The sequence below is a fragment of the Nothoprocta perdicaria genome, unplaced genomic scaffold (genome assembly GCF_003342845.1).
Source record: "Nothoprocta perdicaria isolate Ctin4 unplaced genomic scaffold, notPer1 scaffold_347, whole genome shotgun sequence".
NCBI classification, from domain to species: Eukaryota; Metazoa; Chordata; class Aves; order Tinamiformes; family Tinamidae; genus Nothoprocta; species Nothoprocta perdicaria.
In genome coordinates, this window is record NW_020455585.1 from 209,477 (window position 1) to 237,138 (window position 27,662).

Below are 27,662 nucleotides of genomic sequence, written 5' to 3' on the forward strand. Positions count from 1 at the left end.
GGCAGCGCCGGCGCCGCTGTCGCTGCTGCTGCCGCCGCCGCTGCCGTCGCTGCTGCTGCTGCTGCCGCCGCTGCCGCCGCCATTTTGTGAGAGTGCCTCGAGCGGGCGCCATGTTTGTAAGGAAGAAATAGGGCAGCCATCTCCGGCCACCAGCACTTCCCTTCCCCCGTGTGTGTGTCCTCTCGTTCTCCTCCTGTGCCCCGGGCCTGCTCCTCCGAGCCGCCGCCGCTGCCGCCTCCTCCTCCTCTTCCTCCTCCTGCTGCCCGCGCGGGGCGGCCGGGCTCAGCCTGGGCAGCCTCGCCCTGCACTGAGTGCCCGTTAAGTGTCTCACTAAGTAACCGTGAGTGGAACCTTCATCATCTCTCTTCACTGAGGGACCCGACCCTCCTCCTCACCGAGCCGCCCCCCAGCGCGGCCGTGCGCGCCGCCGCCACCTCCTCCTCCTCCCTCCGCACCACGGGCAGCGGCAGTGTCCTGCCTTCCTCCACCTCCCTCCTCCTCACCACACCACAGCCAGCACAATGGCCTTTGAAAGCCTGTTCTCCAAGCCCCCAAACCCAGTTCTTGACCCAAACATGCCCGACTCTGACAGGCAACATGCAGGGGACGAAAGGTCGAGTAACATTCTTCTCTCTCTCTCTGTCTCTCCGCTTCTCATAATGGTGATGCTAGTGGGGTGATGATGCTGATAATGATGATGATGATGATGATGATGTGTGTTAATGTGCCTAGGGGGTTAACAATGTTGGTAGCATTTTGTGGGGGCAGGTCACCTTCAGGCTGGAGGAGCGGGATGAAGGCTGGGGTGGGGGGAATGCAAAATATGGGGGGTGGGGGGGTGGTCACTGAACTAGAAGTGCATTGTTAGTATTTTTTTTTTTCCTGAATGCATGCGTTTTACATCTACATTTACTTATTCTGGCTGGGTGTGTGTGGGGGGGTCCATTTCTGTCCATAAAATGCACTTTCCAGCGGGTGTCTGTTGAATGTCACCATTGTTCTTTTCTTCCCTTGCCCTGGTGCTGCTAGTCAGGTAGGAAAGGGTGTTTTGTTTTGYGGGGCTTTCTTTGGGAAGGAGTTACAGAAAGAGTCTCTCACTAGATCCMTATTTAACTTCATTTTATTGCCAGATTCCACCTTACATGTTTAACTGGATCTTTTTTTTATGCAGATTAAGGTCTGACTGACGTTATCTTTGCCACCCCTCAGTCCCCATGCGCAGAAAACCAGAGTCCTGTTCCTGGTGAAAGGACCTCTGTTCCTCCCTCCCTTTCTCTCCTGCAACTGCTGGAATTTCAGATCCTTTCTTCAGGCAGCTCTGGCCTTCMAAAAGTCCAGTTCCAGAGCGACTGCTCCCAATCTTCCAGTGCACTTTTACTCAGAGGATGTGTAACAGAAGTGCAGGAGTTAAAATGCTGGTTTTCGGCAGCTGGGTTTCAGTCTGTCCTCCCCACACACCTCCACAGCCGAGCTCTGTGCATGTTTCAAAGGACCAAAAGAACACCTAAGAGCCTCTGAGTGATTGTCACGGTTCCCTCGTCAGAGTGAAATTCATGAATTCTGTGATATAAATTGTTCAGAAAACATACAGTGATTTAGCGATAGGTTCAGATAGACCCCAGAGCTCCYGATTCTTACTTCCACCTTCCCACTTTTAATTTTGAAACGATGCAAGTTCTGTTCTATATGCTGACAAGGAATCTGTGAAACAAGCAAAATGTGAATGGGTTGGATTTGCTGTAGTTACAGCATTACTACTTGTGACAGCTTTGCAACAGTAGCAGCAGAGTATTTTAGAGTTCACACACTAGAAGCCTGGGATTATTTACTGCAGACATTGTTTCGGGATTGAAATTACTATGTTGATGTCCTTTGTGCCTGTGCCTWGGAGGACAGGCCCGAGCCGCCTTGTTCACTGCTCTCCTGATAGCCTAAGTTTTCTAATTTAGAGTTGCTCATGCTATGTTGACAAGTAAAGTTCCTCTTATCAGCTGTGATCCCTACTACACTTGTTATTTCACCGATAAGTTTTGAAATAGGGTATATAAAAGAACTAGTATATATAAGTCCTAGTCTTATGCACTTTAATACATTGGTCTTTTTATTTTAATTTAGAAGAGCAAAAAAAAAAAAAACTAAACAAATTTACTTTGTAAATAATATTTCTATAAAACTTTTGCTCCCTTGTAACCTGAGACTTTACAGCAAAGTGTGTTTCCAGTACACCTGGTGTGTTAAAAAAAAAATGGTGCCTTCATCCTATATTAGATAGGCAAATTTAATCCTGTCAGTATCTTAACTTTCTAAAATTTACAGTTTTCTTTTGTGTGTGAGGGCTGAGGGCTTGAAAGGCCTTAAGAAACACACGGCCTTTCTTTTCCACAGAAAACATGGTTGACTCGCCAGGGGGAGGGGCAGGACAGCTCTCTGTGAGCATTTTTAAGTACTGAGTTGCCCTTAACAAGTCTCCTTTACATTAGATTGAAAAGCTTAGGTATAGTTTTTTAGGTCCATTCTTTAGGAAATATGTGGATGTCTGATATGCTCATGATTTAAGTTAAATTGGAACTTTATTGCAGAATTAGCTTGCTGTTTTAAAACTAATATATCTAGTTTGAATGCATTTTATATTGCATTCATTTTTTATTTGTTTTATTGTGTTATTAGTAACCCAGTAAGGCTAGTTTGCCTCCATGTAATACAGCCTGTAATATGTGTAGGTACCTGAAATCACTCAACGGATGAGATCAATTTATGACATAAATTCATAACATTTCCATTAATATTTAGCAGTTCAGCTTTCGAACTGATCTAGAGCAGTATAAGGAGGTTGGTTGTTTAATGTTTGAAATGGTTTGACCGCACTTGGGATAATTAAGGTGAAAGTACTGTTTTAATACACAGGCTTTGTGTGCTTGGTTTATAGATGGGCATCGGATTACATGAGGAAGTTTTTTTCATTCTTTGAATATTTTGACTTAACCCATTGCAGGGACGCTCTCTTGGAATAAATATTTGAAACTTTCCACATACAGAGATAACATCTTTTCAAAGTTCTAAGATTGGGTTTTGTTAATAGTTCTAAGATCTGGGTTTTGRTAGTTTTTTACTTAGATTATTTTTAAAAGAGAAGAGAGGTAGGGTGTAGACACACACAATTATGTCAAATAAATACTATAGACAAAAATAAAACCCTGTTGGAAAACACGTGGCTCCCATCTGCTATCAGCAGGGTGAGAGAGTGTTAAGGAGAAGACTGTAACATTAGGAAAGGAGGCTTGATATATAAACTGGAATACGAGCAGATTATTCCACTATTCCTGAGTTCAGCAAAGTCTTATTAGTTGCAATTGTATGGGCCTACTGTTATAATTTTTAGGGTTGGAAGACTCTCTTATACACATTGCCTTGCTTCATCGTGCTATAGATGAATATACTGGCTTATATCCCTGCTTACCTGAAAGAAGAACTAGATTCTGGTTGCAAACTGAAAGAATTCAGCCGTCATGCAGACTTGTATAGACTCAGATTTTCTGACTAGTACTCAGCTGTGAATGGCATGTTTGCTCCAGTTGGTTCTGCATTTGAGGCCAGTGCCAAATTTAAAATTGCCAGAAACTTGAGAATTTATTTATTTATTTATTTATTTATAACTTTAGATTAGTAGTGATTCTTTCTGTTAGCTGTCTATTCATAGCTGTCTTATAATATCCAGACTTGGAAAATTCATACCGTTAACTGCTGTAAAAATAGCAGTGACCTAATGTGAGGTCTGGACAGTGGCAGAAGATAGTAGATTACTTTAGACTCGGCCCTCCAATGAACATCTGAATCTCCTGTGAGAGGTTTCTGTAGAAAATTATACTGATTTTTTTCAGAGAATACTTGTAAATGTTGCTTCAAAACAGGGCTCATTTGTTGCATTTTTTATTCTTTTTTTTTTTTTCGCCAAGAACGACACATTACATATTTTTTCATTATATATTTGATGTATCTCAGATACCTTTACTTTTTTCTTAAATTATTGTAGTCACTGCCTTATTCAAGGTAAACTGATGGAGCTTCAYAAAGCTTTCCCAATGTGTTTGATTAAATAAATCATCCTGCTTCTGCTCACGGTGCTGCTCATCCAGWTCCTCTCCTTCCCTTGCTGTGGCCTGATGAACCAGGTGAATGGAGATTTACCAGARTCACCTCTTCTTAGCTGTTTCGTTTCCCAGGGCTCCTCTTCCATCTCGTTCACAAATTACTTGCTCCCCTCCATTGCACCAGTTCTCCACTCCTCTCCTTAGTGAGGATGATAGAAAACTCTGCTCATATAGCAGGTTTATCTGGTTTGTTGAGCTCTGCTTGGTTCAGTTACAAAGYCAGTGGGAAGTAAAGGGAAAAATGTTAGTGACTGGTTGTAAATMAGGTGGATAGCACTGAATTTAAATCAGCGTTATACGTATTATTTATACATTTTTCTGTGATTGCTTAGTCAACATACTTTGGGCTGTGTCCATATCTCGTCTTGATTCCCATGACTCTTCAGCTCCRTGAAGCACCAGAGCGTTGTAGATCAGAGTAGTGAGGAACTGAAAAGCTRAAGATCTCCCATCATCTGTCGTTGCTGCTGTGCAGCCTGACTGCTCTTCACGTCTTCAGGCWTTTTCAGTTAAAATTGGCAGTCTGAATGCACTGCTTTGTGGTTTCATGCCCTCTGCCCACATTTGCATACAGTTGAATTTCAAAATGCTAACTTTGGGCTGTTTTAGGGATGCTTTCAGTAATAGTTATGACTGTGTTATGCTGAAGTTGGTTTGGATCGCTGAGTGGAGTGTTGCTAGAGTATATTGTTTTTGAACACAGGTTCAAGACTTGCTTTGACACCATGAAAAWGGGAAAACACACTGATAATCACCCTCAAGTATATCCTGTGGGAAAACACAGTTTACTTACCATACGGCTAATGTTGCAAGAGGAGCAAAAATACAGCTAACCTACACAGCAATTACTCCTCATCCTAATGGGGAGGAAAAGATGGTGTGAATTTTTGTAGCTATATCAACAGTARTAAACCACAGCAACTGGAGAGAATTGGGACTTCTGGGGAGAGAAAGTGGACTTTCTAACTTTCTCTGGTTTTAGCAGCTCACTGGCCACCTGTACCCTCATAAGAAACCATTTTKGGGCATGTTTTACTGCTATCTTCCTTGCTTCCTTCTTTCATATTACTGAGATGCAGGTGAAGTCATTCTAGGGCTAAAAAAGCAGTTAAACCCCAAGCACTCTTTTCTGTAACTTTTCATGGTATGTTTTCCTTGCCTGGTTGCAGATTTAAAGAACTTTAGATTACTAGTGTTCAAAACTCACGGCCACCTGAAAACTCCACCTTACATAACCTGCATCGCACTGTGCCAGTTCTCTACACACCGTCCTGTCCTCCCGCAAAAATATCTACTTTGTAAAGTTCTTTATTACTTCAGCAATTCTGTAGCGTAGCAAGTTGCTAGGACAGACTCATCCGTGGGTGTTTGCCACTGCTTTTGGGTGGTGACCATGCAGGTATAGTCTTGCCGTAGAGGCAGCTCATGGTGTGCAAGGCTGCCCGTGTTTTGCAAAGGCTAAAACAGCTCCATTTGAGACAGTTGCTTCTGCCATGTGAGACTTGGTTCTTTTGGGTTGTGCCAGAAGCACTCTTGGGAGAGCTCTCTGATTCCTGTTCTGTAAAAGAATACAGGTAATACCTGCCAACTTTTTAGTGTGAATATATAGGTAGATAAATTCTGGATGTAGGTTGGAGGATGCGAGTGAAAAATTAAAACTTGCAGAGTCACTAATTGCTAGTAGAGGATTTCGTGGCCAAAGCATATTTTTTACTGTAGCAGGTGATTCACTCTTTTMCTAGGCAATATCAAAATGAGAACATACTCTTAAAATGATATATTTCTGAATGAAGTATAAAAGATATTTCTTTTTTGAAGTATGAAAGATATGTTCCGTGATGTCGAAGGATGTGATTTCAGGTGCCCCTAGAGTAGCATTTTCCCAATCCCTTTGTTTTCCTTTTAAGCTCCAGGGAGAGGCTGGTACCAAAGCACTATAAGAAGTCTGACCAAGATGCCTTTGTGCTGTGTGCATTGCATGAGTGTTTTGCCAGTACTACGTCACCTTGTTCAATGATGCTAAAAAGTTTAATACCTTTTCATGTTAGCAGTTACCGATTCCCTTTTTAGTATCAACCACTAGGTTTCACTTAAGAGAGAGAGAGGAGTTAATATTTTTAAATCATTCCTGCACTGCTTATTCCTCATGGATGCAAAAATTCGTTAGGACTTACCTCCAGTGTTGGTACTGGTGCAGAACTTTAATTGAAAAGCTGTAATGCTATTTGCTTTTCTAAAACAGGCTTATGGTGGGTTATAATGTGCTCTTAGCCCAGCCTAGTGAACAGGACAGGATATAATTATGGGAAGTGATAGAAATCATGAGTTCACTAGGTCATGAGAACTATATAGCATCACGTTTTTCTAGATGTGTGGGGCGTGGAAAATATGCGCAAGGGGATTGTATGAAGGAGTTGTATGAAGAATTAGTATGAGGAGACTGAGGAAGAAGTTTGGTTTGGAACACTAAGAAACATGCCCAAAGGAAATTAAGGAAGAGAAATATCCGGGAAGGAACGTAAGGCCTCGTCACTGAATGAGTGGCCAAGTGTGAARAATAACTTGGGGGTGGGGAGATGGGGGTTTCCATCACTCTGTACTGTCCCTACTCTGTTATCTCCTCATTATAGATATTCAAAGGTCAACCGAACAGGTGGACAATGCTGTTATCTGCCTTGCTGTGATGGACCTCTTAATACCAACTGGAACATGACTGCTGTAGAACTGATTTATGTAGGTTAATATTCTGTTGATGAGGGAAACCTAAAAAGCTAGGGAAGTTTCSTTTTTAAGACTGTAATGTTATCCTCAGTTCAGTCAAGAAAAGTAAAATGWATTTGCAGCAGAGCATACTTTAATAACGATATTTCTTACAGTTGTGTAGAAACATTCACAACAAATTTTTAATTTTTTGTAAAGAATAGTTTCCAATGCCTGATTCTTCAATGAAAGCTCAATTAATTTCAGTTAAATTAAGACATGTTGCAAGTAGCACACCTGTAAATCAACAACTCAGACATATTGTGTGTGTGTGTGTGTGTCTCTGTATGGCAAGATTAATTTTTAGGCATCCTGAATATTTTATGATTTCTTTCCTCATTTAGAACTAATCAGCAGGAGAGGTGAACTTTCAGCAATGCATTTGCCTTCAGAAGACTTTTTTTCCGGTCTGTAAATTCTGTTTGCCAGAAATTAGTAGCTTCTTAAAAAATACTTCATTAGTTAATGTATTAGAATTGTGGTCAGGTACTCTGAAAGGACTAAGTAAAATTGTTGTRAAGTTTGCACTCTTGTTATCATGTCCTTTCTTTATAGCAAATATCTATGTACAAGAAATAAAAGGGAGTGGTTTGCAGCATTTTCTTTTTAATCTRGTGTATATATACATTTTTTCTAGTTTTTGGAAACTCTTGGTTATATACTGTCCTAAGGTTTACTCTACCAAAATCATGGGCATCCCATTATAAAACAAAATGTGATTATTTTTAAATGAGATATTTTCCAAGCTGTGAATCAAACCTAGACTAACAGAAAATGCTTGAGAGTAGAGATAATGTTTGATAAATGTAGTTTTATGATCTCTTTCATGWAAGGTCTTAGGGCTTATGTTAGTGTGTTCTCATGGGGTGATGGTAGCTCCTGGTGAGTTTGCAAGTATATCAAAAACTTCTATAAAGATTGAGAAAGTAGTTTCATAGGAAACAATTATCAGTTTTCTCAAAATATTTCAAAGCTGCAGTCCTCATATACTAAAAAATAGGTTTTGCATGTAGGTTTTATGTCTTGGGCTTCCAGAGCTTCAGTTGTAAATCCTATCAGAACATTAAGAATGCTGTTTTTAAAAATTACTTGGACTAAGGGCCTAGAAAGGCAAATTTAATATATATATATAAATATATATATAAATATATATATATAAAAATATATATAAAAATATGTGAAATATAAAATATATATGAAAATATATATTTTATATATATAAAATATATATGAAAAAAATACCAAAATAACATTTTGGCATTTAATAATATTTGGCATAATAATTTGCCAATAATAAGTTGGCATAATAAAATGCCAATATCCAAAATAAATATATTTTWTATATATATATAAAATATATGAAAAAAAATGCCAATAGGTCAGATCACAGTATCCAAATAGCTTTCAGGTAACTTAAAGCAAGTATTTAGTGAAGGCCCTTTTGGTTTTYCTCCAAAAGGATTTAGAGTAGAGTGCTCTGGAGTGAAAGCTGTTCCCGTGGCCTGCCCTAGGCTGTAGCACTGCCCCATGAAGGCCAATTCACACTGTATCAAAACTTTGTTCTAGACTAAGTACCAAGTGTGGGAAAGCAGCACTGCGATGTGTATTTAGCTAGGTTATATTTGTCAGACCATGCAGGGGGTTAGTTTGCCGGGATGCTTGTTGGGCATCCCGGAGCGGCAGTGAGCACTGGCCTTGAAAAGAGAAGTGAAGGCCCCTCACCTGTAACCAGAGTTCTGCAGAATAACCTCTGCACATGGACAGGCCAGACCCGTATTTTCTTTTTTCATTGCATCTTAGTGGTGCAAGATTCTTGCCCAGGGATATATAGAGCTGAAAGAGGGTTGACAGGGGTGGTAAAAACATTTGGACAGCCATCAAAGTGGGAAGGGTTTCATACTGCTTACTGAGATCTTTGGTTACAGGAGAGTAGTCTACCCTTACTCTTCTATATGCAGAGGTTTATAGGGTCTGTATAAGTAGTGTTTATAGGTGGCAATATAAAGTAGTATTGCTGTAAAGTTTCAGATTTGCAAAGTTTCAAATTTGAAGCGCAAACTTCAAATTTRTGCTTTCTGAAGGTTGTTGGTTACATTTTTTTTCCCTCGAGGAACAGATCTCTTGTCAAAGTAGGGATAATTTATGTTGCCTTTTGAGATGACACAGTTTTACTGGGGAAAAGAAGAAAATAATGCATTGGTAGAAGTTAAATATTTACCAGTATTTGTTCCTTCAACACAGAAGCAACACAGTTCCATTTGGACTCCTGGGGCACACGTTGCGTAAGAAGCACATCATAAACTGCTTTCCCACAGTGTTTTGGTGTTATTTCAGTAAAGAATGCGGAATTCTCTTTCGTGGGGCAAGGAGGTTGAATGTAAAATGAACGTATAGAAAGAAACAGGGCAAAATTCATTGCTGTTCCAGATCAAGAATCTTTCTGCGTTTCCGGCAATAACAAACCAAGGTACTAAGCAAGGCCAGAACATTCTGTAAGCCAGCACTGTGCTTTGCAAAACCTCAGATCAGCTCTTACAAAGTCAGTGTTGTGACTGTGGATATCTRCCATAGGGAAAACAGCGTAAGGCTCGGACCCGTTTCCTAGAAAATCATCTGCTTGGCTGTGTTGTTTCCAGACCACATCTGTTTGTTGATTTTTCTATTACTCATAGTAGAAAAGGATATGGTCTTGTTTTGGGTCACTGAGAGCCCTTTCCAAAGCTGCATGTGATAGCCAAGTCTGTGGAGTAAATTTAGGAAGGGAACTTTTAAAAAAGGGTGGGTTCTATACCAACTTTCTAGCTGACAGCACCAGTTTGGAGTTCAAATGGAAAAAATAAAGTGCCCCTAAAGTTAAAGGAATCTTTCCCTTTAAACTTTCTTTGAGGAAGAATTCTCTTATTTGCCCAAAACAACATGTTTTTCATCGTTGTCTTTTCAGGTCAAAATTATCCAGTCACCTTTTTGAAATTCTTGTAGTTTAATGCTTGGAAAATTCTGGGATGTTGTGGATGGAATCTAGGCATATGGGGTTGAGGGAACTTCCTTAATCCTACCTTTGCTATGTAATCCGAAGGATAATGTGAGCATTCTTGCAGGCTTGTTTTACCTGCAAAGTTCCTTGAGTCCTGAATGCATCCCAGAAGTGTAATTATATGTTAGCAGCTCCCCAGAGAACTACTAAATACCTTGTTTTCAAAAGAGCAAAGAGCAGTTTCCAGTTCATTAGAAATCCTTGAGAAAGTGCTCATTTTGTCAGAATATGAAAGTTTTTTCCTTCTTCTTCTAACAGCTGCAGGTGTTTCATTAATATGTACATTCTAGTTTTATTATGCACACTTTGATAGTCTATTTTTTTGGCTAACAAATGATGTACTTCAGAATTTGTCAGGTAATCCTGGAGATAATAGGCRCTGCAGCATTTGAAGAGCGGATTTATTGCGTGGTTGGGGTGGATATTTTGAAGGTTCTTCAACTCGTAGAAGAGAACACTGTTCTATGTGAGTGTTTAGTGGAAGGATTGAAAATCCTTAGGATTGATGAAGGAAGGATTCATCCTTAGGAAGGATGAGTAGGTCTCAGTAAGCAGCTTTCAAAATGTGTTCTGGAGCTATGCTGGGGCACATGTTGCATGAGAAGCTATGTGCTTGACTTTTCTGGATAACAGCCTTTATTATTATTATTATTATTATTATTATTATTATTATTATTATTATTATTATTATTTCTGATATATGTTCTAAAGCTAATTTTAACTACCTAGCCATTTAATGTTTTATATCTGCTTCAAAATGCTTCAGAGAAGTGTTTAATGGCATAAGCTAAACCAGGGCAGCCTGAGTTCTGCTCACATTTGCGGTGCAGCTAATCTTGAGAAAGGGGAACTAACCATTTTTTTTCTTACCTTCTTTTCTGAGTTTAGTATTTCTCAAAATTTGTGTATGAGAAATAATTCCCCTTCTTGTGCATTGAAAAGATTCTGAAGGGCTTTTGTTGTTAGAATGCTGGATTTTGTTTTTGTTTTAATATTTAAGACATAAAATGAGGTCATACAGTTTTGATGATCTGTGTGTGCTGAAGTTTCGTCTTGTAAGATAATGAAGTTACAAGTAATAATAGGGCTTCATATGGCTCATTCTAAGGATTCAAAAATATAATGACCTGATTTTATAAGAACAAACATAAATGAATCGTTTCTGATAGATCGAAGAGGATGTTCTGATATTCTGCAGCCTTCATGAATGATCTTTACCCATTGCTTGAATAATACTGTATCTGGGAGATGCCAGTTCCGTAAGATAATTGATACTCACAAGTAAATAAATTCAAAATACTCAGGTTTACTTTATAGTACCAATTCTCAGCTAAAAGTGAAAGATGTGATGGAAGATCTTTACAGAAATCCCAAATGAGTAAAGGAGTGCAGAATATATACATATATGTCCATCAATCCAGTTTTACTCTGCAACAAACCAGAGTATCGGCACTAACAGATGGGTACAGGAAGCGCTCAGTCAGTCTTTAGCCTTGTATTTAAAGTAACTGTAGTCCAAAATAAACACTGAAGCCTTCTCAGTCTATTCCATTAAATGGCTTTAGGATTTCCAGCCCGTTTCATGTCATGAACGTTTATAGCCAAATCTTACTTCAGGTCAAATTAATTAATCTCTTGTCATAGAAAATAGTTGCAACAATTTARCTACTAATTTATTAGTGCAAAACCTACTAAAGTAGCTTGATAATAACTGTCAAACTTCGAAATCACACAGGTTTCTTGATTGAGCGTGGGAAGGAAATGCAGTTGGTCTGTACTAGCAATTTAGAATCCAGACTTGGGAATAAAAGAGATCCCAAGAGCTCAAATCTTAAACCTCTCTGTTCTGAAGACCTCATCAGACTTGGGGTTGCTCTGTCTTGGTTTCTGTCTGTAAGAGGTGAAGGAGATGCAAAGGTAAAACTTCTGAGATCTTTTTTTGAGACCAAATGATTCCTATTAAATCAGGAATTCAAGAAGGTGATTTAAAGTATTTTTGAATGCCATTTTCCTCTGTTAGTATGATATGTCATATTTGATTTTTAGCATTTGCTGACATGTTGAGATTGTTCAATGAGCTCTCAATATTACTTTGATCTTTTATTTCACACCTTTACTGATATTTCAGTAAGTGCCTTGAATCGCAGTGACTTTTACAAGAATTGAGGGCTACCTTCTGTTGTAGGTTAAAAAGAAAACATCAGTGTCCTGTGAGGTCAGACCAATGGTGTCTGGCTCCCTRTTTTGTTAGTGAGAGGGGCAGCAGGAGATGCTGGTTAGGGAGCTCATGTGAACCCGATACTTCATACGCTCTARTTCTTTGTGCTCTCCCGGTTCCTACCGTTGTATTTGGTGTGTTGGAGGAACCTGCTGAGCCTTTAATGTGCTTTTTTTGTGTGTGAATTTGTGCGATTCCCATTGAAGCAGCAGCTCTCAGCTTCCACAACTGCTTGGGACAGTTCTGAAAATTCACCACTGGTGTGACCTTTCTTCTGTTGCCCATCGCTATGAATGATAGTATTTAAATGACTCCCTCCATGGCCGAAGCTTTTTTGTTTTTTGTTTTTGTTTTTTTTTCTTTTTCTTTTTTTCTTCTCCTTCTCCTTCTCCTTCTCCTTCTCCTTCTCCTTCTCCTTCTCCTTCTCCTTCTCCTTCTCTTTTTTCCTTTTCACAGGTCCTCTTTTTCATATTTTGACATTTGAAAGCTTCTAGGGAACTTTTCAGTCCTGTTAGTTACTATTACTTAGCAAAAAAATGAAACATCCTTTACACTTTTCTCCCATGTTACCAGAGTGTGTTTTTTCAATTGCTGGAAGCCTTTCCATTCTTAAGTCTTGCTTAGAGCTGTTCTTGGAGTACCCTTCCTCATTTTGTACTATAGCAAAGCATTTTTACAGGTTAGGATGTACATATCTTGCCTTGCAAGATAACAGTGGGCTGCAAGGAGATGATAAAAAAAAAAAAGTGGTGCAGTGTTGCAGATGCTGTAGATATAATGTATGGAAGCCCATGCATAGCTGAGAATTGAGGTCATTCGAAATTTCCTTTCCTTCCTTTGTTTTTCTCCAGGGTCTTTGCATTAAGCTGATCTTTTTCCTCACTTTTTGACTTGTCAGTGACCCACAGACATATCCTACTTTTGCATTATTATTGTTAGATACTATTTAGTTCTGTGAAGCTGCAGGAGATCTGAGGTGACTAAATGCACCCGTCATTCATTTTCTCCCTTTCTTCTCCCAGGCATATCCATTTAGTCCTGTTTGGACAAAAAATCAAAGCTGTGTTCCTTCTATTCTTAACAACCACTTTCTTAGGTTGAGACTCAGGTCTTTAGCCTGCCATTGAGTTCTTTCTTCTCCCTCCTCATTTACAGCCCTTTCAAGTGGACAGAATTAGTCCTCGGAGCAGGTAATACATTTGCAGTATAGGATTGAGGAGGGCAAATGGCAAGGCAGTTTAATCCAGCCTAATTACTGCTTCTTACTTAATACCTAATCCTTTAACTGCCCCCAGCACTTGTTTAAGAACTGCTCTGTGCAAAAAGGGCCTTGACAGTCCCAAGATTCAGTGCTCTCCAGAAGTTAAAACCTTAAATGAATTTTAAATTTAAAGCAGATAGATCACCACTTAAAATATGTTCTAGGTACAGCTTAATCTGTAAACTGACTTGAACTGGGCTCCTTAGATATTTTATCACCAGTTCCTTTAATAAAACTTACAAACCTTTCAAGGTTTATTAGATAGGGAACTTCTAAAGTGTTGATTATACTTTCAGTATATTCTGTTCTCTCCTGAGAGCATGTTAGAGCATCTAAAGAAAATGCAAATATATTTATGTTTGAATGTATCTCACAAGTTTGCCCTTTTGGCGATGCCAGTGCCAGCAATTGAAATTCCTTTTTTTTTTTTTTTTTTTTTTTGGAACAAATTGCCCAAAGAGACAGTTAAATCTCCATCCCTGAAGATGGTCAGAGTTTGACTAAGCATTACCCTGTGCAGCCTGGTTGAGCTTTGAAGTTGGAGTCAGTTCTGAAGTTGGCCCTGCCTTGAGCAAGGGGTTGGATTGAAGCCTCTTTGAACATCAAAGATTCGGAGTCTGTTCATTGTGATGCTTCAAATTTCTATTACTGTAACATGCTTCAAGAGGCATGGGCGAGGCAGATAGTTTGCCTGAGAGGAAAAAAATACTCTGGCTCATTTAGAAATGCCTGAAAATATTAATAAAACCTGAAAAGAGAAAGAAAAAAAAAAAAGGTCAGAAATTAAACACATAAAGCTTGAAGTGTAAGGGTAATGTTCTCCAACTTAGCTGCTTATTACACAAAGTTAAGAAAATTTCTGTTGTATTGTATTTATTTGATTATCCAACATTAACACTGGTTAGGCTCTTGAACCTTTCACGCTTCTCTGGAATAATCTGGGGAGAGCAGTATCTTCAGAAGTTGTTAATTATCTTCAACTGCWATTTTTTGCTATAGTTGAGAAAATTATGTGAACATGATGCTCCCGCTGTCAAATTAAAGCTTTTGCAAGTTCAAAAATCAGTAGCCTTATTTCCTTTTTAGATTATGTCCCGTTCATGCCACTAATACGATGAGATTTGAAAAAAAGAAAGACAACGTATGAGTTCACAAAAATTGTAGTTTACTTCTTGTTAATGAAAAGCTTAAAACTTTTTATTACAGAGTTAGTTCAGTGTATGAGAGACATACATTTAATATTAAGATCAAGGTGGCTTGTTATTCTGAAATACTAATGACAGTAATCACTGTTGAGTGACATCTTAATTTAACAGGCGTCTGGTTGGGGAGAAATATCCCCTGAACATCCCCTAAGACTTTCTTTAATTTTGTTTATACTCTSTTTTATCTTTACATTACCAGCATAAGGTTTTTCCGTGCACATGTATTCACGGGCTGGACCCTAGGCATGGATTAGACCTTCCCGTTTCTCCACAGTTTAAGGCAACCCCGGCTTCCAGTTCATCCCCTGCTGAGTGCAGCTTCTGGGCAAATGAAGKGCTGCCCCTCTCAGCCTTGCCTTTTTTCTACCTCCACCTGAGATCAGCCCCARGTTCTTTGTTTTCAGCAGAACTTATTGGTGGAGATTTTTTTTTTCTCAGAGGTTGCTGACCCTCCCAATCATACGTTACAATTAATCAGAACCTGTTGATCTTCCTTTTAGGGCAGCCTGAAGATCTAATATTCTCAGTCTTCTGTCTTTTGGGTTCCCATTGCTCAGCACAGGTCACAGGGACCCATCCCAACCTGCCCTTTTTAGTACGCTCTAAACTGGCTTTCCTGAGCAATGCAGCAGAGTGCTCTAACCTGTCCTGCCCAGCCTGCGTGTGCCAGCACACACCGCAAATAGCTGGATTTCTCAGGAAAAGGTAAACCTGTATCTCTGTCTGCCCAGCTTTCTGTCCAGGAACACCAGAGCAAACCGAGCCAGCAATTCTCCAAAACACGGAGTGCTGGAAGTGACACGGTCCATCCTGGCAGCAGTGGGCCACTGCAYGTGGAAAATGCTGCCTTCCTTTGAAGGATAAACGACCAGACRTGACACCGATGCTGCTAGGTTCTTTCTTGCACACTGCAGCACAGGTGGAAATTCAGTCTCCCCCATTTCTTCTTATATCTTTCMACCTTCTGTGATTTCCATATTCACGTTGGCCAAAGAGGCCAATTTTACTCTATCAGGCTTGCCCTAGATCCATGTATTGGCAAATAGCTGCGAGAATTGAAGCTGTTTTCCTAGCTCTGAGTCCTGTTACAATGGGACGCCCTGAGAATTTCAGCCAGGTTTCTTGTTGGCTCTTTTCCTGGAGGATTCTTGCCRTCTTTCTCTTGCAGTCTGTTAAGCCCTTCAAGTTTCTCTGAGGTTGCATCAGGACTGGAAAGTGGTTATGGCCTAAACTGGACCAAAAAAACGGACACTAGCTTTGTTTCTAAAGGACAGGCATCGAATTTGGATTTTTTGCTCAGAAAGAGGGAAATCCTATAGATGCTATATCATTAATGTATGTCTTAATACTCTCTTTTTAATTGACAGACTTACAAAAGGTAAACAGATGCGAACTGTAATTCAGATGATAGAGCTGCACTTCAGCAGTACGCCTGCCCTCTCCTCTCAAGCCGAGTGCCTTCTCTTCAATCTTGATTCTCATATTTCACAAAGTTTGAGCGCTGACCGGAGGATCAGGTGTCCCGGCTGTGTGACAAAAATACTTGGGGGGTTAAGCTTTACAAAAATTTTGGTTGTGGTTTTGTTTCAGAGAAGGTGTTGCAGATTTAAACATTCCACAATTATTTTCTTCATGCCAAAATTTTCCAATTTTCAACATACCAAAATTATTTTCTTTTTTTTTTCATATAAAATGAAGTCATATAAGTCTTTTTTTTATCCTCTTCATTGGAAATAGCTGCACTAAAGTCATTCCAGTACAAACTACCTGCGTTTTAATCCGAGCTAAAATGCTCTTGCAATAGAACCAAGTTCTGTGAGTGATCCTTGAGAAGGTCGTCTGAAATATCTTTTCCTTAGCTTCCAAAGAATTAACTTGCTGTCATTAGGATGGAGGAAAGTCTAAGCTGCTGCTTTTGTGCAACCAAAAATGTCAGCTGCGCTGCAAGGAAATCCATACAGAGAATCCGAATCGATCTGTTGGAGATGGATTGATTTTAAACGTCTGTATGTCTGGTGTAATCATCASAGCTACCAAAGAGTTAGTAACATGTAACACGTATTTCTGTAATGCTGTGACACAAAAGTCAAAGTTGCAAAGTCATTTGCGGGTCTTTATGTGATTTTTTTTTTTGTGGAAGTCGCTCATCTGCCAATTCAAGCAATATCTGTAGATGAAGGAGGATGCAAAATGGAATATGTTTGAAGCCTGACTCAAGAGAGGATTTCATGCAGGAAATTTCTCCTGTTTATTTTCCCGTCTGGTTTTATCATCATTGATTTRTTTTCAATTCAGGGAGAAATTTTAGTTCTTACTGTGTCTCTTCTAGTAGAGTCTARTTATTTCTGCTCTAATGTTATTTGGGTTGATGAAGGTCAAATGAAAATAAGTAGAATTCAGGAGAAATAATTGCTGCAGAAGACTGGGCACTCAGCAATTCATAACTTTTTAAAAAGCACCATTTGTCACGTTTGGAAGAATTTCTGTAGTGTTCAGGATCAGCTTCAGGAATACTCCTGTGCTGCTTTCAGACCAGTTTTAAATGTTTCATTTTCAGTGATTATCTGCTCATTTTATATATGGAATTGTTGACTGTGCAAAAGCTAAGCTCAACCTTTATCTGCATAGTTGAGCATCACCGTTACAACCCTGATGCCTGCTGATAAAGACTCTGAGTCTTCCAAACTAACTATATACAAAAATATTGTAATATTAATATTTTTCCATTAAATGGAAGCTCCTTTTGCCTTTTACTTTCCCCCTCCTTAGCGCTGTGTTTTACTTTGTGCCCTGTTCATTGAGTAGCATCCAGACCAGCAGGTGTTTGCATTGTGAATAACAAATTGTTTCCCAAACCATTTCCATTTGCTTGGAGGATTACCCAGTAGCTCAGCACTTCGCAAGTCATTTAGTTGCTGCTATTGTTCATATTAAAGTCATAGAAAAGTTTTTACAGTCATTTYGTTGAAAGAACAGGAACTAGTTCTCTGGAATCAGAACAGAGGGCAGTGACAATACTGAGTGTGTCTGTTGTGGGGAGAAGGAGAGACCCTAGAGCAGAAAAGAATGGTATGTGCAACGTGAGCAAAGCTTGCAGGACCACCAAGTAGTGCTCCTCAGGGAGAAAAACAAGTTTTAAAAGCTCTTACTTATTTTCATCTATTATTTTTCAGTGTTTTAAGTGTTGTTTTTGCTGATAGTGCTGTCTTGTGGCTGGTGCTGCCAGTAATATCCTCTTGAAGTTATTCCRTGTTTGTTTATAGTAAACGAGGGTTCTGACTTTTACCAGTTTTCAGTGATTCAGAAAGAAACCTTCCGTTTCATACTTGAGTTTCCTGCTATTTATGTCCTTACCTCCCTGCTGCCCCCATGTGGCAGTTTTTTTCTGTTATTTCTCTGGTGAATCTGATACTTTTATGGAGTGGTGATTTCAGACTCCATAGGATTCATGGCGTTTTCTAGTGCTCTCTACGTAAAAGAGCAGGGCTGAGTTTCAGAAAGGTTTTCTGGTGCCCACAAAGCCCAGATTCCTTCAGTGTAATGCAAGGTAAAAGCAGTTCTGTAATTGGCTCTATGTAAGTTCGACAATAGCGTGTTCTTCAACAACCAAAACCCTACAAATACCAAACAGTAGAAAAGGRGTTGTAACTGCTGCAGAAAAAAATGTTGCTTGCAGTAGAATGCCTGAAAAGAGGGTTCAAAATAAGGTGTTGGTCACTTTGTTGGCTTTCATGGCAAAAATATCTTCAGGATTATTTTTGTTTTGATCAGTAGGGAGTATTATTTAGAGGCTCAAATAGCCATGGAAACTGTTTTTTTCCTGTGCTGTTGGAGATGAGCACAATCTCTTCTGCCTTTTACGCTACAAACTCTTACAAGTGTTGCATTTTTATTAAAACTTATCTTTTTGGATGATCTTCTCATGTCACTCCAACTTTTAAAGCCTCTTGAGCTAGTTGACCTTCATATTCAGAAGTTAGCTTCATGTGCGCATTGCTCCATCTGCAGTATTTATTGAGGAAATATTTCTACTTTGTGAYATAGGAAACAGCTCCCGTCCTCCTCTGCCCCACGAATTCATTGTTGTGAATTTTAAAAAGCAGAAACCTGGACTGCCTTGGCTAGAATAACATCATCCCATGTCTTTCCCTGGGAGTTTTTAGAGTTCACCAAATAAAGTGCAAATGTTCAGTTAACTGTTACTTTTTTTTTTCTTTTTTTTTTCTTTTTTTTTTTTCATTTTTACAGAATCAGCTTACCCTACAGAATAAATCTGCCTTTTGGAATCGCTCATAATATTGTTATCCTTAGATATTAAGGCCCTGTGAAGGCCCTGTGTTACAGATAAAGTAGTCAAAGGGATGATATTAGTTGCTATTCACCCTGCTTTGCCTAGGATGGTTAAATCCAGCTTATTTTCTGAGCTGCTGATGCTACGTAGGAGAAAGGCTGCAAGGCTTCTTTCTGAAGCAGTCCCTTTTTCTTGCTCATGCAAAACAGGAGCTTTGCAGTTATTGCTGCTACAGATCCCCCYTGGCTTCCAGGATCTGGTAAACACAAGAAAATGTGTTCATTTGGGGATGGTATTTTGGGATGTTTCCCCCTTTAGTACCCAGCTGCTTGTTTTCATTAATTTACTCCTAAGTGTCCAGTTTGCAGACAGCTTGAACTTACCCTAGTTTTGACCACGTCTRTTTTGCAAATGCGACAGCTTAGACGCACCCTTGGCTATTCCTTGGCTCCATTAGGCACACGACTCCAGTGTCTGCAGACTAAGCCAAGTTGTGGGTTTCGTAGTAAGTGAAAGRATTAAATAGCAGTATTTCTATAAATGGCTAAAGTAGCTCTTCAGGGTGAAATACATTTAAGGGCAACTCTGTGTTATATATTAAAACTGTGTTTGTAGTCGGAGAAAGCTATAAGGAGCCACAGCCATTGTTCCCCCCCCCCCCTTTTTTTTAAGTATATATAAAAAATACAAAAATGTCCATGTTTTATAGGCTATCTTTTATAGCGCAATACAATTTAAAGGTATTTAACAACTTCCACTATATTTTTATTTAAAAGAAAATCCTGGAATTCCATTTGTTTTGGGAGTATTAATGGGTGTTAAAGTGCCTGTGCAGATGTATAAAAAATGTAACTCAATGAAAGAAATAAGAAGTGTCTTTGATTTACTATGTTGTTGGATGGATGTGATGGGTAATGTTATGTACTTTTTATTTTTTGTCCTACAGAGAAGATGGAGAACTGGAAGATGGTGAAATAGATGATGCGGCGCTTGAAGATGTTAAAGAACATAGTACAAAAAGTGACGATAAACAGAAAAACGACAAGGGACATAGAAAATCCCGGAAGAAACGCAAAAAAGAGAAAGAAAAGAAGAAGTCAAAAAGGAGAAGACGGGATAAGCATAAGGTTAGGAACTGAAAAACAAAATACTGGTGGTGCTTCTTTGAATTCCAGGTTTATCTTTTCCTTATCCAAGAAATTGGACAAGAAGCCTAGAAGACAATTTTAGCATTAATTACGTAGTCTTTGAACACTGAACTACAGTTTCAGTACTAAACTACATGGCTAAATAAACTTTAGTTACACAAGAGTGCATATTCACTCCTTTCAGTGGCAACTTGTGTCGGCTAAGAGCTAGTAAATCATTAAGTCATCCAGCTATYGCGTATTATAAGTGATAGTTTAGAAACTTGTTGGCTTTGTTTAGATACGTTATTATAACTTTGTTTTCATCTGTTTGTATTTAAAAGAAGCTGCATGGTGAGTGTAAGTATTATTTGTGATATGCATCTTCATTGCCTGCCTATTTTCTTCAATATTTCTTTTAAAAAGAGTTTACAAAATRTTGTCATTTACAAGCATTTCACTCTGCCATTGTCAGTCCCTGTGGTAATTCTGTTGTAAAAATTACACCGCTAGTTAAATACTTTTAACCTTAAACAACCCCGTAACTTAATGACTCTGGCCACTAACAGCAGATAATGGTGGCTGAACCATTAAGAGACAAAGTTTTAGAATAAGAAGCATAATATAAATTACTTGTTCTGCTTACCATCATATTCACAGAGAGAAAAGAATTCATATCAGCTCATTGAACTCCTCAGGAAATATGCCCTGAAGATAATGTGTATAATTATGTCTTAATTGGCTTCAAAAAATGCAAAAGATTCACAGTTTTTTTCCCACAAAAAATAAACTTCATAGTTCTATGACTTTTAGAAAATGGACTATACTATTCCAGTGTAGTTTTGAGACAGAGGGCAAAGAATTAGAGTTTGTTTGTAATTGGTTTTCTGTCTCATTATTTGCAAAACAGTGTACCAAGTAGAACATTAATATGGTTGACATGCTCGTGACAATATGATGACATGACATAATCACTAATATGATTAACATGATGAATGCAGGGAACAATAACAGGGATTCAGGGAGAAAGGCTTAACTCGAGAATATTGTTTAGAAATATTTTTAGAAAAGATTTGGACTAAATGGGAGTCTTGGTATTATCTTGTCAACTGTAGCACAGCCATATTTTCCAATACAAGCAGTTCCCTGCAATTTATGTTTGTAAAACTGCTTCTTTTACAAAATAAATGAACCCCAGGAGCTGGTGTGTATTTGCTTTTAGCGATGCAAGATTGTTTTTTAAACAAAATATGTTCCAAAATACTGTAAAAATATGTACTCTTTGCCATCAGTTGTTGTTGCCAAAATAGCACAAAATAAGTATTTTAAAGAAATAGTGTGCCTGCAGCTTGAAGTAGTGGTGCATACTGTATAAGGAGGAAGCCAAGGAGTTATCAGAACAGCAAGCAGCAGCAAAGTAGTTGTAGGGGATTTAAAATAGGCTGTTTGTGGAGGTCCTGGCTTCTGGAGGTCCAGATGTTTTGGGGGAGGCTGTTTGTAGCAGCGACTGATTTCCTCAGGAGCATAAATTACATAGAGACCTTCCCACTGCCTATCAGAAAATGATCTTTTCCTTGGTCATATGCAAGCTTCTAGAYGTCTCCCATATCTGTTAGCCTTTTAGCCACATCCTTGCTGTGTTTCCAAGGAGCAGGACTCAGAGGATGCTTAAAAAGCTGTTACAACCTAAAGAAAACCCATGCAATGAGAGCCATGAGAGGTTTCCATTCCAAAAGCTTCACTGGATCARTCATCTTGGATCATTCAGAATGATCAAAGAATGCACTTTGGCTCTCGTTAGAAGCAGAAGTTTGTGGGACTTAAGAAAATATCTTCATRTTGTGGGCTAATGCTTCCTTTAATTCAGTAGACCTCTTACCTAATGCATTGCTTAACAGCTTCTGACAGAGATTTTCTTCCTTTTTTTTCCCCAGCATAACTCCCCTTCCAGTGATGATAGTTCAGACTACAGCCATGACTCTGATATTGAACGTACGGAGAGACCGCATAAAAAGAGTAGTAGCTCTTACAGAGATTATGATTCTTCATTCTCTCAGGTAATATTTTTAAAACTCATTCCTTGGGTCTGTATTTACTTGCAATTTTTGAAAAGATGGGACTCTATATAATGCTGTTTATGAAGGCTGCCTTGCTCGTTGTGCCCATTCTGATGGATTGCAGAAGATCTACTCCTTTGAAAGGTTTTCAAATGTGGTATGAACGTCTAGTGGTCGCTCAAACAAGTGAGACACTGTATTTCCTTTATCAGGTAGCAGCTGATCTGTTTTTATTTTTGCCTATACTGGATTTAGGCTGTACTACAGAAGAGGAAGCAGCCCTCAGAAAGCCACTTTTAAAAATGTAGAGTGGTATCTGCCTTCAGATTGACTGATTTGTCCTGGCTTTTTTTCAGTTTGTGCTACTTCATAGTCCTTGTGAGAACACCGGGCAAAACTGAATGCAATTCTCTAAYTCTGGGACAGAGTGACTAGTGACAGGAGAGTAGCTACAGACCTTATGAAATTTCATTACTTCAGAGGAAAAGAGACTTTGTTTTCGAATTGTAACCACTCCAAAACACCCTTCAGCCAATTTAACTTGTTAAAAAGTGAAGAYCCTGTTTGCACGCAGTGGAGCAGGACAGTGCGCGGTGGCTGTAGCAGTGCCTGTAATGAGCATTTTGTTCTGAACAGATTGCATCTTCCAGRTCCAAGATTCTCAGGAAGTAAAAAACCAAAAACCCCTAAGTCATGGTTCTTATTAGCTATTCATAAATTGAGTATAAAAAGTTAAAATTTAATTAAGCCTGCTGCGGCTAAATAATAAACCATTATTAATGTGAACATTTGATTCTTATTTTAATCCTACCAACTTTGGTGGTTGTTGAGTGTTCTATACTGCAAACCTGCACAGGTTGGTTGGCCTTGCTTCTTGAGAGACGCCAAGCAATTTCTGAAGTTCTGGCAAAACAGTCTTACATATGTGTTGTAGACACATTTCCGAGGCATCTGAATGCATAATATTTTTCTGTGATCTGAACATGCTCTAAGCAATGCTTTTTATTTTTTCACTCATGCTGTATTTTTTTTTTACTCATTTTACTCCTTTTTTTTTAAAAAAAACCTTTCAGATCTGTGAAGAAGTAGTGCTTAGAGTATATAGTTTTACACATGTTAAAATGCTTTCTTGACCTCTGAAAAGTTTGTGGAATACAAATGTTGATGCTTTTCTTTTTAATATTTTTCCTTTTTTTGATCTGTTCAAAATAAAAATATGTGTTTTTATGGAATAATTGATTTTACCTGGATAGTAGTGAAAGGATAATAGCGATAATAATGACATTGAAAAAAGCATAAAAATAATTAGTTTTGTAGAGCTSTTTGGGGAGGGGTGATGTTTGAAGGACTGAGTCTTTTCTGAAAAACGCAATTCCTTTTTCTACAGCATGGACACTTATCAGGAAATTACATGAGTTCCCAGAAAATGCAACATAAAAAAAGTCTAAAAAGCAAGGAGTATGATGAATATAGTCATTACAGCGATGAAAACTTCGGTAATTATAACGAGGAGGAAAAAGACGAAGATTTTGCTGATCAACTCAAACAATACAGGCAGTCTAAAGAGACTTCTAACCCTGATTTAGGGCCTCCATTTCCTAAAGAACCAGTGAAAAAACAAGGGATGAAAGGCATCCAGAAAGGTAAGGTYGTTTGGTTGGTTAGCTCTGTTGTTGTGCATCAGAATGGGGTCATACAATTTTAATGATGGAACAAAAAGGTGTTAAAAGAATTCCAGCATGCAGCATTTCGGTGCACATACATGCTTTGTGGTGATTCTTTTTTCYTTGAGGGTCTAGTGCCAATATCTCATATTTATTTCAGTAACCCAAAATGTTTCTCGGTGCAACTTTTGTGCCTTTAGTTGGCTTCTGGTCACTTCACCTTTCCTTTTCCCTCTTCCTTGCATCTCTCCCCTCATTCTGTTGCACCTCAGTAAGCAGCTGCAGTAACAGGAGACAGTCACAGTTCTGACGTGCATCGTTTGAGGATCTTTGTGTTGGTAGCTGAATGAGGAAAGCTGCCAGGGGGGAGCTGTGTCCTAGCTTCTCCCATCCCAAAGGGATAAGCAGTGGGAAATAAAGTCATAAATTATAAAACAAAGTCAGTAGGAACTAAAGTCATAAATTCACACTGTATATGTTGAGGAAGGAGGTCAAATGCTCTGTAATGAATACATCTTACCAAAAGAAGAACGTCTTAGGTGGGTGACTGCTTGATTTAGAAATCGTGCTGGCTGTGATGGAGTGACTCTCACCTGTAGCAGGGGCATGGATAGAAGAAATTGCTTCTTGTTTTTATTTATTTTATTTATTTTTTAATTGATGTGAAAGGAGGTGCTCCCTCCTGATACTGAGACCATGACTGTTCATTTGCTTGGATAATTACCACCTAGAATAGATGGAGCTTCCAAACAGTTGCCATTAAACACGGCAGTATTCAAAGTTCTTCTGCCGTATTTTTTGGGTTCTCAGCTTCCTTGCATGTTGTAATAACAAAACAGGATATATATATGCCTAGCTGCACATATGCACTTGTTAATTCACTGTTCAGAAAGTGGACAAACTAGCAAAATTGATACTCCTGTTTCAACAGGAGACAAAGTTTATCTGAAGATGATGTGTAATGTTGCCAAGTGGAAAGCAATTTTTTAAATGATTTATGACCTTTGCTAATGTTTGCGTTTAATTTGAGATAGGAGAAGTGTTATGGTTTATTTATTTATTTATTTATTTATTTAAATATAAGTGAGTTAAGGAGCAGATCAAGGATTTTGCATGCTTTCTAACCCTGTAGTCCTGCATGTATGTTCTCTGTTAGAGCTACATCAGTACCTTCAACTTCTTTTCACTCCCCCTAAGAATTTGCATCTGAGCTGTTTTTTTAAATGTTGGGTGTTTTATTTTCTTCTTAAATCTTTCTGGCGTGATAATAACTGGAGAAGGCTCRTGGATGGTTGTTAAACCACTTCTGTTTATTGCATCCTTAATAGGAGTGCAAATTAAAGCTGAATTAGGTACAAGATGCAGTTGTAACATTTTCAGTGCTATAACTCGGTTATCCCTGATGAGAGGCTGTAAGGGATGTGTTGCATTATTGGAACTGAAGGGAATAAAGAGTAAAACATAGCACATTTTTTTTTCCATTAAAACATTTGCTTTCACTCAATAATAAATACTATTTTTTTCTGTTTTGGAAATAATCTTAAAAAATCTTGCTGAAATGTGGCTCAGTAATCTAGTAGTTTTTCATGAATGAATTTACCACCACATCAGTAGGCCTGATATAATTGCACCTAAACTGCACTGTGCTGTCATTCATGTCCAGGGAGGACTTGCGTACATGAAGGAGCCCTCAAAACCCCCAAGGTTTGAGAATTATTTCTGTACTGATAGTTACAGGTTGCCTGGGAAGAGAAATGGAGATGCACAAGCATCGCATTCCCTAGACCATAAATAATTTCCATGGGGATTCTTTAAATGACCTGTGCATTGGGAGAATAATAGTGGGACGATGTCTTCTTGAAAAACATAGAGGGAAGTTATCTGAACTGTTTCTTGTTGTTTTCCAGGTATTTCTCAAAGAGGTAATAATTACCACATTGGCCGAGGGCGTGGGATGCAGAAGAAATTGAAGCGTAAAGACCGCGGAAGGGGGAGAGGGGGCAATAAAGGATCCGATGGCTTTCACGAGGTGTGTGGAATTAAAAGTTAACTGCTGAATATGTTTATTTGCAAGTGACCACATACTTTATTTTAGCAAAAGAATGGTTAAATACATATGTATTTTTTTCACTCTGTGTCCTCTTCTAGAGAAAAGTTAAAAATCCCTTGCTAGAATTTTCCGTAGCTTGATGTAAGAAGTACAGCTGATAGCTTAAATCAATTAGATCCTTTTCTTGTTTTTCTTGGAAATGAGAGACTAGCAGAAAGAGGTTTATGAGCTTTGGTTCTGAATGGGRTTTTAATTTTGGACAAATTAACATAATTTTGGTTTCTTTCTGAAAGATGATATTTTGCTGCTACTGGTTCAGCTGGAGGATTTCAGACAAGACAGCCATTTTTATAACTTTTTCTTGTTTTTATCTGAATTGTGAAGAATTCTCCATTTTTCCATAGCTTTAGCTTTGGAAATGATAATATGTCTGACTTCTGTTTTCGCTTTGTAATGCTTTGCACAGAATGTAGAGAAAATGTAACATTTAGTATCACCACTTGTATTCATAAATTCATCATGAAAAAAAAGAACAAACTTGATGATAAACCCCTGAAATCCGTCCACGGCCCCAAAAGACTATTTTAGCAAACTTATAGATAAATCTCTATACCACGAGATAAGATGCTAAGGCAACAATTTGTATATCTAGCTCCTTAAGACATTGGTACTTTTTCTCCCTCTAGTGTTGCAGAATGCTCATGGCTGCCTTCTCATTAAAAAATAAGTGTTAATGTATAATTCAGCCCTGTTATTTATTTATTTTCTTTTTTTTTTCCCCTGTGCTCTCCAGATGGCCCAACTGTCTGGGGCTTCTGGGTGGTCCGGATCAGATTTTCCTTTCCCTGGCCTGTGTGTGGTAGGGTAAAGGGAAGCAGTTGGATCCGTTAGGATGCCTGGTTTATAGAACTCCTCCCTCCTGTTTCTGTAGAACATGCCCTGTCATCCAGCTCGTTCTCCCAAGCTGTGGCGATGGGTGGAGACCAAGAGGCAGCTGCAGGCAGGGCTAGAAAGACAGAGAACAAAAAGCTGGGCTCCTGGCTACAGCAAAACACCAACTCCTGCCAYGCAGATGCAGGGTTCCCGGGTAGGTTGGGTTACATGTCGCAATTCCTCAGCGGCGCAGTGAAGTCCCTGGGATCTGGATGACACAGTTGCAGCATTTCCCCCCTCGGAAAGCTTTTGTTTCGAGTGCTTGGCGGCGTGGGGCAGGCCCTGCTTTCACAGTGCCCCCGGGAGGACTTAGGGATCATTTCACTGGCACGTTTTTGTTAATCTTGAAGGGGATCAAGTGTTAGACTCCAGGTGTCCTTGTCTGTAGTACTGAGGTTTCCTCAATTTCGATGTGTGCAGATACCAAATGTGTCTTGACTCATCCAGGAGGCATTTCTAGCTTGGCGATTTTGCTTCTCAACGCACACAAGTTTGCTAATCATTCCTAGCGGTAACGTTTTATGACATTAATTTGCCGAGCAAAATGAGAGCAGACGCTTGATGCGCTGGTGCCTGTGCTTCCCAGGGGGATCACTCTGGAGAAGCACATCCACCCCATTTCAGAATTTCCTACTCAACCATCAGGTCCCTCTGGGTTTTTGTTAAAATCAGAAATCCAGGAGTCCTCACTTAAAATCAGAAATCCTCTCTTGCCGGCTCTAATCCTATCAAACAGGCAACCACYTTGTATTGCAGATAAGATGTTCCTTTCTACCGTGTGATACGTCACATACAGCAACTTAGTAAAGTTCAAGTCCTGCCTTGACTTTCTCCTTGGTCAGACAGGCCCCCTTGTCAGTCCCAGACCAGCTGCTCGCCCTTCCTTTCTGACTAGGCTGCTCACTCCTCTTTTC

General features: G+C 39.0%; 1 protein-coding gene across 1 annotated transcript in view; it reads left to right on the forward strand.

Moving 5' to 3' along the window:
• The first annotated feature begins 103 nt into the window (after positions 1–103).
• Positions 104–27,662, forward strand: part of ZC3H6 (zinc finger CCCH-type containing 6) — a 37,308-nt gene continuing 9,749 nt past the window's right edge. Inside the window, exons 1-5 of the mRNA XM_026044025.1 lie at positions 104–613; positions 19,864–20,044; positions 21,979–22,101; positions 23,489–23,744; positions 25,673–25,794. Of these exons, the coding sequence (XP_025899810.1) occupies positions 522–613; positions 19,864–20,044; positions 21,979–22,101; positions 23,489–23,744; positions 25,673–25,794 (774 nt within the window). The 5' untranslated portion in view covers positions 104–521. The remainder of the gene's footprint in view (positions 614–19,863; positions 20,045–21,978; positions 22,102–23,488; positions 23,745–25,672; positions 25,795–27,662) is intronic.